This window comes from Schistocerca cancellata, chromosome 8 (genome assembly GCF_023864275.1).
Source record: "Schistocerca cancellata isolate TAMUIC-IGC-003103 chromosome 8, iqSchCanc2.1, whole genome shotgun sequence".
In the NCBI taxonomy this organism is placed as follows: domain Eukaryota; kingdom Metazoa; phylum Arthropoda; class Insecta; order Orthoptera; family Acrididae; genus Schistocerca; species Schistocerca cancellata.
This window is the reverse complement of record NC_064633.1, coordinates 89373468-89387708: the sequence shown is the minus strand read 5'-3', so window position 1 is coordinate 89387708 and position 14241 is coordinate 89373468. Positions and strand designations below refer to the sequence as shown.

The 14241-nt window shown below is 46.2% G+C and overlaps 1 protein-coding gene across 1 annotated transcript in view; it reads right to left on the bottom strand.

The window, feature by feature from the left end:
• LOC126095384 (gonadotropin-releasing hormone receptor-like) overlaps nucleotides 1-14241 on the bottom strand; it is an 825102-nt gene that overhangs the window by 51530 nt on the left and 759331 nt on the right. The window contains exon 5 of the mRNA XM_049910188.1: nucleotides 12380-12579. Within this exon, the coding sequence (XP_049766145.1) occupies nucleotides 12380-12579 (200 nt within the window). The remainder of the gene's footprint in view (nucleotides 1-12379; nucleotides 12580-14241) is intronic.

Below are 14241 nucleotides of genomic sequence, written 5' to 3'. Positions count from 1 at the left end.
CAGACTGCATAAATACTTTAAATTTTTTAGTTAAACTTAATCCAAAAATTTAAGTCTTGTTTAGTGTTCGCAGGTTGAGGACCTTACTTACACATACTGATGCCTTTAAAAATGTTTTATAAGTGGAAGACAGCAAGACCTAACTAAATTTCCACGTTTTAGTTTTTTTTTCTCGGTCGTACATTGAGGTGCAAAATAAAAATAAAATAATGAGATAGTGATAAGCAAAAATAATAGTGTCCCTCTAAGGGCCCACTGTTAGTGCAATCAGTTCGCCCACCTGTAGACTTGCTAAACATCTGGCAGGATGACTAGCACCAAAATTGGGACTTTGTGAACACCATGTTGTCAACTCGCAGAAATTTGTTGCGAAACTGAAGAGAATGAAGATAGGCCCAAACGACCTAATGGTTAGCCTGGACGTTGTGTCACGTTTTAAGAGGGTACCAATACAACGTACGCTGGATCTTTTGGCGCAACATTTTCCATCTGGAATCATTAAGTTGTTCCGTCACGCCCTAACGAGAACGTACTTTTAGTACTACGATGAATATTATGAGATGGCGGACGGCACAGCCATGGGATCACCACTGTCTCCAGCAGTCGCAAATTTCTTCATGGAGCACTTTGAGGAGCAGGCTTTGCAAACTGCGACATTACGGCCTTCTTGCTTTCTACGATACGTTTATGACACCTTCCTGATATTGCCTCATGGTGAAGATACACTACAGCAGTTCGTCAATCACATGAATGGTGTCCATCCCCACATTAAATTTACTGCCGAGATGGAGGAGCACGGCAAGTTACCATTCTTGGATGTTTTGGTTCAGCGGAAGGCAGGAGGCTAGCTTGGTCACTCAGTGTACCGGAAACCAACACACACTGATCGGGACTTGAACGCCAAAAGTTTCCGCCACCCTATACACAAGAAAGCGGTCCTGAACAGCTTGGTTCATAGAGCCAACATTATCTCTGACGACGACCATCTACATTCTGAATTGCAGAACTTAAAACGTGTTTTCGGGGAAAATGGATGTAGCTTTCAAGGGCCGCCGACGAAAGACACCTGGTGAATCAGTAGAAGAGGCCAGAGGGACTGCATTCCAGCCATACTGTGGAGCTACTAGCAGCAAAGTTAGGACGTCTGCTGCAGAAACATGGGCTAAGATCAATGTTCCGGCCCGTCCCCAAAATACGAGATATGTTGGGCCCTGTTAAGGATGACATTGTTCTTCGAGTGTCCGGCGTGTGTGGTTTACCCCGTGAATGGGGCAGCATGTACATTGGACAGACAATTCGCACGGTGGCGGAGCGTTGTACTGAGCACAAGCGTCATTATAAAACAAAGGGAGTTTGACAAGTCGGCTATAGCGGAGCATTGCCTAGAAAACGGACATAAAATACGGTTCGAAAATACAAAAGTGTTGGCTCATGCTTCTACATATTGGGACTCCGTTATAAAGGAAGCGGCAGAGAATCGTTTAAACAACAACAATCTCTACACAGACCAGGGGTACACTCTCAGCGCGCGCCACAGTGGGTCTATCTGATTGTCTGCTGCTGATGTCATCATGTCTATATAAGCGAGAAACCGTAGCACTCCCGGCAGTCAATGAACTTCGGACGACGATGGAGGAGAGGGGCATCGAAAACTCGACGATTTTATTCGAACTGACGCGGCTAGAAAATCGAGGTTTTATTCATGTATGCCGTCGCGAAAGACTCCGAGGACACAAGACATATTTTGTTTAACAGAAAATATTTATTTGAGAACAATTACAATAATAGAAATATTAACAGTAGGCGTTATGGTACGCTGCGCGAAGCTGTATATTACGCAAACTGGGTGCCAGACAGTTAGTACTCAAGTGCATATGCTTAGCGCAATTCCCTTTACTGAGTTCCCGATGAGATTTTATTCTTGCGGCTAACTGTGATTTTGAGTCTGAACTGGAGTCAGTGCTATTGTGCCCCTTCCCGCCTGAGTGTGTCGCATTTATTGTGATGTAAATACTTTTCCAAATTGGTTAATAACGAGACAACATTATTCGCTCACAGCTTGAATCAGCTACCGTTCTCTATAACAATCGAAATCTAAACTGAAAAATGTTTTTGACTTCATTATCTAAAATTTTGCTAACTACCCTGCAGTTTTTATCATTTGTCAATTTTTTTTGCATTGTTATTACTTAGGGTTATATATATATATATATATATATATATATATATATATATATATATATATATATATATATATATATATATATATTTCGGAACTGACGATTTTTCCCACCAACAGGGACAGTAAGAAATATTTTCATATTTGTAAAAACCTTACTTTACCGAAGCACCACTTTTTGTAATTTCAGAAAAAGACTGAAGCACACATTAAGACAATAGTACCAATTAAAAATGTAATAAGAAAATACTTTAAATTCCTATCAATTTGATTGCTAGAGGCGAATGTCTGAGAAGTGTTTCTGGGCTCAACGCTCTCCGCTGCTCTTGCTGCTAGTCAATAACAACTACATGCTATGCCTTCTCTCAGATCATATAATAATTTGTCCACCTGCTGCGATCGAATGTTAGTTTGGTTCGTGAAGAATTCTTTCCAAACGGATAGGACATAGTCACTCCCTGCACATCACTGATCTACACACTCGTGTGTTTGTGAGTGTTTTTGAGTGCGTATCTGTGTATCTATGTGTTATTATGACTTATTGTGCCCCGTAGCTTACTTCAGATGCTGAACAATGTTCTGTAGCACAGCGAAATTTGATCAGATTGTGACTATCTGCCGGTGCCTTTTCATGTAATAATTATATTTAAAGTAAATTTATAATACATGCTGTTGCTGTATTTAACTACCTGGAGATACATTTCAATAATACACTCCTGGAAATGGAAAAAAGAACACATTGACACCGGTGTGTCAGACCCACCATACTTGCTCCGGACACTGCGAGAGCGCTGTACAAGCAATGATCACACGCACGGCACAGCGGACACACCAGGAACCGCGGTGTTGGCCGTCGAATGGCGCTAGCTGCGCAGCATTTGTGCACCGCCGCCGTCAGTGTCAGCCAGTTTGCCGTGGCATACGGAGCTCCATCGCAGTCTTTAACACTGGTAGCATGCCGCGACAGCGTGAACGTGAACCGTATGTGCAGTTGACGGACTTTGAGCGAGGGCGTATAGTGGGTATGCGGGAGGCCGGGTGGACGTACCGCCGAATTGCTCAACACGTGGGGCGTGAGGTCTCCACAGTACATCGATGTTGTCGCCAGTGGTCGGCGGAAGGTGCACGTGCCCGTCGACCTGTGACCGGACCGCAGCGACGCACGGATGCACGCCAAGACCGTAGGATCCTACGCAGTGCCGTAGGGGACCGCACCACCACTTCCCAGCAAATTAGGGACACTGTTGCTCCTGGGGTATCGGCGAGGACCATTCGCAACCGTCTCCATGAAGCTGGGCTACGGTCCCGCACACCGTTAGGCCGTCTTCCGCTCACGCCCCAACATCGTGCAGCCCGCCTCCAGTGGTGTCGCGACAGGCGTGAATGGAGGGACGAATGGAGACGTGTCGTCTTCAGCGATGAGAGTCGCTCCTGCCTTGGTGCCAATGATGGTCGTATGCGTGTTTGGCGCCGTGCAGGTGAGCGCCACAATCAGGACTGCATACGACCGAGGCACACAGGGCCAACACCCGGCATCATGGTGTGGGGAGCGATCTCCTACACTGGCCGTACACCACTGGTGATCGTCGAGGGGACACTGAATAGTGCACGGTACATCCAAACCGTCATCGAACCCATCGTTCTACCATTCCTAGACCGGCAAGGGAACTTGCTGTTCCTACAGGACAATGCACGTCCGCATGTATCCCGTGCCACCCAACGTGCTCTAGAAGGTGTAAGTCAACTACCCTGGCCAGCAAGATGTCCGGATCTTTTTTTTTTTGTTTTTTTTTTGTGGTTTTAGGGCGCACAACTTCAACGCTCATTAGCGCCCAGACTATGTTAGGAATGCACCGCGAGTCACAAGTTTAAAACAGCAACGAAACGGAAAACACGATAAAAGGCAGACTGAGGCATAGGATTAAAAAAAGAAAACAGCATAATCAAATGTCCTTAGAGAGGGTTGTCAAATTGATAAAATGAAGAACGCGAGCAGCTGCTCATGGGTCATCCGCTAAAAGGGCTTCTAGAGTACATGGCAGGCCAAGATCAAGACGCAGTGTGTTAAAATCCGGACAGGACGTTAAAATGTGGCGGACCGTCAACAATTGCCCACATGGACAGAACGGTGCCGGCGCAGCAGTCAGCAGATGGCGATGGCTGAACCGGCAGTGTCCAATTCGTAACCGGGCCAAAACTACCTCCTCCCGCCGAGAAGGGCGTGAGGAGGACGTCCAAGCCACGGGAAGAGGTTTCAAGGCCCGAAGCTTGTTGTCTGTAAGTGCAGCCCAATCGGCATGCCACAGCGATAAAATGCGCCGACAAATGACCCTGCTAAAATCTGACGAAGGGACACAAAAAGAAGCTGTCCGAGGCTGGAGGACCGCAGCTTTGGCCGCGGCATCTGCAGCTTCGTTCCCAGAGATACCGACATGGCCAGGGACCCACATAAAGCTAACCGACGTCCACCAGCTGCCGAAGAGAGCGTTGGATCCGGTGCACGAAAGGGTGAACCGGATACTTTTTTTTGTGGTTTTAGGGGATCTGTCCCCCATTGAGCATGTTTGGGACTGGATGAAGCGTCGTCTCACGCGGTCTGCACGTCCAGCACGAACGCTGGTCCAACTGAGGCGCCAGGTGGAAATGGCATGGCAAGCCGTTCCACAGGACTACATCCAGCATCTCTACGATCGTCTCCATGGGAGAATAGCAGCCTGCAATGCTGCGAAAGGTGGATATACACTGTACTAGTGCCGACATTGTGCATGTTCTGTTGCCTGTGTCTATGTGCCTGTGACCCCAGGAATGTGTCAATAAAGTTTCCCCTTCCTGGGACAATGAATTCACGGTGTTCTTATTTAAATTTCCAGGAGTGTATTTTATTGGGCTATGGTGGATTTTCATTGTCCTATACAGAATACTTGGGTGTTTATAATCTACTGAGCCGTTACACTTGCGATTGCCAGTATTGACAGTTGTATAGTTTGTGCATTTGGAAAACCTGTGCCCCTATTGGTTCTTATCGTTAAAGGGTGAATATGATTTCCCATGATTAATAAAATTTTTCTCTATGAATTTTTTCTGTAGAGGAATTACCATTGAGATAGTGCAGTGATGGCCACCAGAAGTTGTTTTATGCGGGCAAAACACCGCATCCTTCACGGGAATGAAGTGGCTGAGAAGTTAGAAAAAGAAGAAATTAGCACTGGCACACGGACGTGCAATAAGATTTCGTACACACATTTGGTAATTCAATTCAAAGAATCGCTATCAGAGAAGTACTACCATATACGTTTGCATTGTACTGGTATACTACATGAATAAACGAAACGTACCACACAGATTTAATGTATCAGTGGAACTTATAAAATTCAGTAATGGACACTTATTAAACAAAATCTGCATCCAGATGGAGGAGTAGGCTCGCCATACTGCGTCTGAGAAGAACAAGAGGAGTTTCCTACTGAGGAGTATTTGAAGATATTACTCAAGACTGTACATAAAAAATTCAGTGTTAAGAATCCGGATACGAGGATGTGTGGGTGGGTGGGACGGGATAGGGACGGGGAGGGTGCAGGTCCTGTGATGAATGTTTTGTGAATTTGGGAGTATATTCTGTACAGAAAAGTGGTAAATGAATAAAATGTGAGGGAGTTGCGTGATTGTTACATTGATGCCTGATACTCCATGAACGAGAAAACAGAATCACTACTACGCTCTGCTGTGTCCACAAATGATTCTCGTAGTTTTGAAAACACGGAATCAGTTTTTATACTCTTCGCTCTGTGTAGAAGGCATGTGACTACTTCACTTTTTATCTTAGAGGGGTCATTCAAGAGGATGTGAATGCAGAGAGAAAGGAAGTCAAGATGGAAGAAATGAAACGAGACGGTCGTATGGCATTATTGACCGGGTGAATCCGTCTGAGGTAGATCAGCCGCCCGGTCCAAGTCTTTGTATCTGATGCAACTTCGTTGACTTGCGTGCTTTTGTGACGAAGAAGAAACGAAATGATTAGGGCAACACAAACGCTGCCCTGCGCACTCTCCCACTCGGCTGGGAAACGAACCCGGAACCTCGTGACCTAGAGGAAGCGATACTTACCACAACATCACGAGTAGTGGGCAGAATGAAAGAAATAATGATAAGAGTTAGATACTTCGTCAACATTTTCAGTATATGTGAGGAAACAGCATCTCAATTCGACAAAGGCTGGGAGAGAAAACTGATCTACTGAAATGAGGGATGAAGTGATTACAGAAACAAAGGAAGTCCTAAACATAGCGGCCGTATGGACATTCGGCTCAATGTCTTTCCCAAAGTCACTTTCTGCACTTTTTGCGCTCTGTCTAGATCAGCAACAGTGGGGTCAATGGGTTTGCAGCCAAACGTCCAGTGAGCTGTTAATGGGTCATAGGCAGTCCCAATTGAGAATATATGTGATTACTTTTCCAGCTCCAGCTTTTGCCTTACGATCAGGAGAAATTAAAAAAAAATTGCTCAGAAGGGGGGTATGGGAACTATGTTTAATTTTATTTTGGGACTCTATGTCCCCAGCTAAAAAATATGAAGCCTACTGTATGTAAAAGCTTATTACACTCCTAGAAATGGAAAAAAGAACACATTGATACCGGTGTGTCAGACCCACCATACTTGCTCTGGACACTGCGAGAGGGCTGTACAAGCAATGATCACACGCACGGCACAGCGGACACACCAGGAACCGCGGTGTTGGCCGTCGAATGGCGCTAGCTGCGCAGCATTTGTGCACCGCCGCCGTCAGTGTCAGCCAGTTTGCCGTGGCATACGGAGCTCCATCGCAGTCTTTAACACTGGTAGCATGCCGCGACAGCGTGGACGTGAACCGTATGTGCAGTTGACGGACTCTGAGCGAGGGCGTATAGTGGGCATGCGGGAGGCCGGGTGGACGTACCGCCGAATTGCTCAACACGTGGGGCGTGAGGTCTCCACAGTACATCGATGTTGTCGCCAGTGGTCGGCGGAAGGTGCACGTGCCCGTCGACCTGGGACCGGACCGCAGCGACGCTCGGATGCACGCCAAGACCGTAGGATCCTACGCAGTGCCGTAGGGGACCGCACCGCCACTTCCAGCAAATTAGGGACACTGTTGCTCCTGGGGTATCGGCGAGGACCATTCGCAACCGTCTCCATGAAGCTGGGCTACGGTCCCGCACACCGTTAGGCCGTCTTCTGCTCACGCCCCAACATCGTGCAGCCCGCCTCCAGTGGTGTCGCGACAGGCGTGAATGGAGGGACGAATGGAGACGTGTCGGCCTCAGCGATGAGAGTCGCTTCTGCCTTGGTGCCAATGATGGTCGTATGCGTGTTTGGCGCCGTGCAGGTGAGCGCCACAATCAGGACTGCATACGACCGAGGCACACAGGGCCAACACCCGGCATCATGGTGTGGGGAGCGATCTCCTACACTGGCCGTACACCACTGGTGATCGTCGAGGGGACACTGAATAGTGCACGGTACATCCAAACCGTCATCGAACCCATCGTTCTACCATTCCTAGACCGGCAAGGGAACATGCTGTTCCAATAGGACAATGCACGTCCGCATGTATCCCGTGCCACCCAACGTGCTCTAGAAGGTGTAAGTCAACTACCCTGGCCAGCAAGATCTCCGGATCTGTCCCCCATTGAGCATGTTTGGGACTGGATGAAGCGTCGTCTCACGCGGTCTGCACGTCCAGCACGAACGCTGGTCCAACTGAGGCGCCAGGTGGAAATGGCATGGCAAGCCGTTCCACAGGACTACATCCAGCATCTCTACGATCGTCTCCATGGGAGAATAGCAGACTGCATTGCTACGAAAGGTGGATATACACTGTACTAGTGCCGACATTGTGCATGCTCTGTTGCCTGTGTCTATGTGCCTGTGGTTCTGTCAGTGTGATCATGTGATGTATCTGACCCCAGGAATGTATCAATAAAGTTCCCCCTTCCTGGGGCAATGAATTCACGGTGTTCTTATTTCAATTTCCAGGAGTGTAGTTGTTCCACATACAGAGTACATTCGATGACTTGTTCAAGGGAAACCTAGAAAGAGAGGGAAAGAGATATTGGACAAATACCTGCTTTCACTAACCAAAAGTAAACCGAGAGAGAAAGCACAGTGCTAAGCCGCCGAAAATGCACGAGGAAATCGTTTACAGCAGGATAAACAGGGCCGATTACGTTCTCATCTTTCCGAATTCGAGTTTATGCTCCGTCTCTGCTGACCTCTTTTTCGATGGGATGGTAAAACAATCTTATTTCATTCTTTCCTCTCTCTGAAAGCAAATCAACGGAATACACAGCCGTACACTGATCAGCCAAATATTTATGACCATCTACTTAATTCCATGTTTTCTCCACCTTCGGAACGCACTACAGTAGCGGTTCTGAGTGACAAGGATTCGACAAGTCTCGGTAGTTAACGCAGCTGTGTGGCACCATATGTCTAGCTGCTCAATTCATTTAATTTACGGGGCGATGGTTTGTAAATATGGAGCTGCTCGCGACAGCGTACGAAATGTGTTCCACCGAGTTCAGATTAGGAGAATACAGTGATCAAGACATAACGCGAGTTCTGTGTCATACGCTGAAACCCCTGTAGCACGGTTATGGCCACTTCCTTCTTGACTCTGTTTCTCTCCGCATACATATTCTCACGAAGCACCCCACGTGGATAGAAAAAATTGGCGAAGTGAAGAGTATCAAAAGCTGTCCCGTGTGGTAAAAACCTGCTGGAGGATGACTTAGCCCTCGGAGGAAGGTGCCACTCACGAATGGCCCGCAACAGCGTCCTTCGATTACCCGGGCTCATTACAATGTCTACGCTAACGTAATCCTTCCCCCACTGGTCTGAGCGCATGGGGCGACGCATGTTCGAGCAACCATCTGCCTGGAGACGGCGTATGCGGACACGACCAACGTACAAGTAGGAAACATGTTTCCATTCGATCAGTGTCCAGTCGATGATCCTGTGCCCACAGAAATCGCAATTGACTATGTCATTTGATCAACATGCAAAAACCCACATTTAACCAGATGCGGTAAAAGGTGTGCTCCAAAACATGTGTAGCTGCACAAGCATTACACTTTGTCGTAATGTCTGCCGTAGATCACTGCGATTCTGGTTTGGAGAGGGTGGCGAGCCTCCAACATTTACAGGAAGACAGAGTATTTTCTGCGTGGCTGGTGAGGCGTTGTCGTTCAGCACCCTGTCGTGTACTCATGGTTTCTCCATCCTTCAATCAGTTTCCACATACGATAGCGACAACAACACGCGAACAACCTGCCACCTTCGACGTTTCCGAGATGCTGATTCCCAGGAGCCGAGCGATAACAATTTGCCCTTTTGTCAAAGTCGCTTATTTTAGATTATTTCATCTGTGGCCGATATCGTTGCTAGTTAGTTAGTTAGTTACATGTTGCATACATGTTTTGAATAATTCTCTGCTGGCGTAAGCTGCAAAGATCTAGCTCAAAGATCAATAGTAGGCGCTGGATCAAGCGCGAGTATCACGAAAGAGGCCAAAGACACACTCGCAATAAACAAGCCGCCAAGGCCTTCTCGACCGCAAGTATTTAGATCGCCGCCGCTGACCGGAGGGCCTCAGTCACTCAGTCAATAACTCAGTCACTAATTCACTAACTCCAGTTTGGCGTCTTTCATTCGCAGAGAGGGCTTTGCCTAGGACACTACATACCGTCCAGAGTAGTATTTATAGCGGGGCTTCTACTTTACCAGCAGTGGGGGTAACGTGAACTATTATTGAAAGAACTTGTACCACACATAGCCTCTGTAAAAGCTGAGAAATAATCTGTTCATGTAAATAAAGAACCCTCACGTATGCATTTGCATTGTAATAAAGGGGATACCAGCCAACCATAACATCCCCTGTCTTCCTTCCAACGCTACAAGTCTCTACAGATTCTCTCATCAAAATGGTCTGGAACGTGTCAGTTTACAGGATATGTATACGTTATTACTGTTAACATTACTGATCATGGTTTCATTTTATTCCCACTCTTACAACTATCCTTACAACCAGCTTTCTTTTCCACATTCGTATTGCTCCAGTTGTATACGGTAACACGTCAGTTGGCACTGAACATCGCTGTGGGCAGCGGCGATATTATTTTTGCTCATTAGTGTGTTGTCTACGGGTAAGATAGATACTGCCTACAGAAAAATTAAAGAACCTCTAGAGGAAAGAGGACCACTCGAATGAATATCAAGAGCTCAGATGGAAACCCTGTTGTAAGCAAAGAGGGGAAAGCAGAAAGGTGGAAGAAGTATACAGAGGATCTATACAAGGGTGATATACCTGAGGACAATATTATGGAAATGTAAGAGGATGTAGCTGAAAAACAAATGGGAGATATGATACTGCGTGAAGAGTTTGACAGAGCACTGAAAAACCTAAGTCGAAACAATACTCGGGGAGTAGACAACATTCCATTAGAACTACTAATAGCCTTGCGAGAGCCAGCCCTCATAAAACCCTACCATTTGGTGAGCAAGATATATGAGACAGGGGAAATACCCTCAGACTTCAATAAGAATATAATAATTCCAATTCCAAGGAAAGCAGGTGTTGACAGATGTGAAAATTACCGAACTGTCAGTTTAATAAGTCACGGCCGCAAAATAATAACGCGAATTCCTTACAGACGAATGGAAACACTGGTAGAAGCCGACCTCGGGGAAGATCAGTTTGGATTCCATAGGAATGTTGGAACACGTGAGGCAATACTGACCCTACGAATTATCTTAGAAAATAGATTAAGGAAAGGGAAACCTAAGTTTCTAGCATTTGTAGACATAGAGAAAGCTTTTGACAATGTTGACTGGAATACTCTCTTTCTAATTCTGAAGGTGGCAGGGGTAAAATACAGGGAGCGAAAGGCTATTTACAATTTGTACAGAAACCAGATAGCAGTTATAAGAGTCGAGGGACATGAGAGGGAAGCAGTGGTTGGGAAGGGAGTGAGACAGAGCTGTAGCCTCTCCCCGATGTTATTCAATCTGTATATTGAGCAAGCAGTAAAGGAAAGAAAAGAAAAATTCGCAGAAGATATCAAAATCCATGGGGAAGAAATAAAAACTTTTAGGTTCGCCGATGAAATTGTAATTATGTCAGAGACAGCAAAGGACTTGGAAGAGCAGCTGAATGGAGTGGACAGTGTCTTGAAAGGAGGATATAAGATGAACATCAACAAAAGCAAAAGTAAGATAATGGAATGTGGTCGATTTAAGTCGGGTGATGTTGAGGGTATTAGATTAGGAAATGAGACACTTAAAGTAGTAAAGGAGTTTTGCTATTTGGGGAGCAAAATAACTGATGACGGTCGACGTAGAGAGGATATAAAATGTAGACTAGCAATGGCGAGGAAAACGTTTCTGAAGAAGAGAAATTTGTTAACATCGAGTATTGATTTAAGTGTTAGGAAGTCGTTTCTGAATGTATTTGTGTCGAGTGTAGCCATGTATGGAACTGAAACATAGACGATAAATAGTTTGGACAAGAAGAGAATAGAAGGTTTTGAAATGCGGTGCTACAGACGAATGCTGAAGATTAGATGGGTAGATCACATAACGAATGAGGGGGTATCGATTATAATTGGGGAGAAGAGGAGTTTGTGGCACAACTTGACTAGAAGAAGGGATCGCTTGGTAGGACATGTTCTGAGGCATAAACGGATCTCCAAATTAGTACTGGAGGGCAGCGTGGAGGGTAAAAACCGTAGAGGGAGACCAAGAGATGAATACACTAAGCAGACTCAGAAGGATGTAATTGCAGTAGGTGCTGGGAGATGAAGAAGCTTGCACAGGATAGAGTAGCGTGGAGAGCTGCATCAACCCAGTCTCAGCACTGAAGACCACAACAACAACAAAAGTGTGTGGTCTCGCGGATGACAAGATTACATCAGTGTTAAACAATGTGAACTGGCAGTAGGACAAGGACGTGTCGAATGACCATAGTAACACCGTAGTAACAATGAAAACTAACAGAAGGAGAAGAAGACGAGGAAATTAAAACTTTGAAACCAGACCTAATACAGAAGACTCACACACTCTTCTTCTCTTTGGCGTAACAAGGGCTTTGCTTAGCAGTGGTAAACTTAAATGTGTAAAATTCCTGCTACAGCAGTAGTAAGCGGTGCTGATGGTCGCGGTACTTACGTGCTTGTCAGGGTTCAGGAAGAGGAAGATGATCATCATGCAGTAGTAGGGAGTCCACCAGACGATGAAGGCGACTACGATGACGACCGAGATGCGCATGGACTTGGTCTTGGCGCGGTGGATCAGTCGCCGCCGGTTGGCGTCCAGCACCTCGCTCTTCAGCCCCACGGCCACTTCTGCCCGGAACGCCCGCTCGCTCCCTGAGAACAGAAACGACAAAAGGTGGAGATGGCCGAGCCTACCAACTGCCTCGCGTTGTGTAGGCGAAACGCAGGTTAAGACTTTTGCCCTTGGTGAATCGCATAACGCTCAGGAGCCTCAGAAGGCTAGGTGTACATCAAAATACTGTAACATACGCAATTTAGAGGATTTAGACCAATGCTCCCTTGGTACTACGAATATGGTCCCGGTAGAATATTTTTCTTTAAATTTTTGTCGTTGTGCAAGCGCTCCGGACAGGAAACATCTTGCTACTAGCACATAACAACACCTAGCCTCGATAGCTGTGGAAGAGTGGGGAGGAAGATTCTACACCTCTTCCATTATTGTAAATTAAAGCACTAAGTGACTTGCAACAAACTTCACAAACAATTTCAAACATTTACGAATTTTTTCTTCCTCATTACCCCCCCCCTCCCCACCTCTCGACACATACAATGATGAAACGTAAAAAGTACTGTCAAAGATGGTTGACTGTACGACATATTGTTCGGAAGATATAACGTCATAAACACTGAGGTGCTAGAAAATCTGCTAACTCTTTTCGTAACACTTTTTCCAGAGAGCGTTCACATATTCCACTGGATGTGTCTACAAAATAAGAACTTTTTACGTCGGATAGTTCACGAGATATAATAACATAAATATTAAGCTGCGCGAAAACGAAGCTTTAGGGATGGAGGAGGAAGAAAGTGTCTACACTGCATTTGTCCGTCCTGTTTCGGAGTATTGCTGCGCGGCATGGGATCCTTAACAGACAGGATTAGCGGAGTGCATCCAGAAAGTTCAAAGAAGGTCAGCACGTTTTGTACTATCGAGAAGCACGAGGGAGAGTGTCACTGACATGATACGGGAATTGGGGTGGACATCATTAAAACAAAGGCGTTTCTCGTTGCGGCGGGTTCTTCTCACAAAATTTCAATCACCAACTTTCTCCTCACAATGCAAAAATACAGTATGTGATCAAAAGTATCAGGACACCTGGCTGAAAATGACTTACAAGTTCGTGGCGCTCTCCATCGGCACCGGCTGTTGTGGCCGACCGGTTCTAGGCCACTCAGTCTGGAACCGCGCGACCGCTACAGTCGCAGATTCGAATCCTGCCTCGGGCATGGATGTGTGTGGCGTCCTTAGGTTAGTTAGGTTTAAGTAGTTCTAAGTTCTAGGGGACTGATGACCTCAGTTGTTAAGTCCCATAGTGCTCAGAGCCATTTGAACCATCTCCATCGGTAATGCTGGAATTCAGTATGGTGTTGGCCCACCCTTAGCCTTGACGACAGCTTCCACTCTCACAGGAATACAGTCAATCAGAAGCTGGAAGGTTTCTTGGGGAATGGCAGCCCATTCTTCATGGAGTGCTGCACTGAGGAGATGTATCGATGTCGGCCGGTGAGGCCTGGTACGAAGTCGGCATTTCAAAATTTCCCAAAGGTGTTTTATACGATTCAGGTCAGGACTCTGTGCAGGCCAGTCCATTACAGATATGTTATTGTCGTGTAACCACTCCGCCACAGGCCGTGCATTATGAACAGGTGCTCGATCGTGTTGAAAGATGCAATCGCAATTCCCCGAATTGCTCTTCATTAGTGCGAAGCAAGAAGGTGCTTAAAACATAAATGTGAGCCTATGCTGTGATAGTTCCA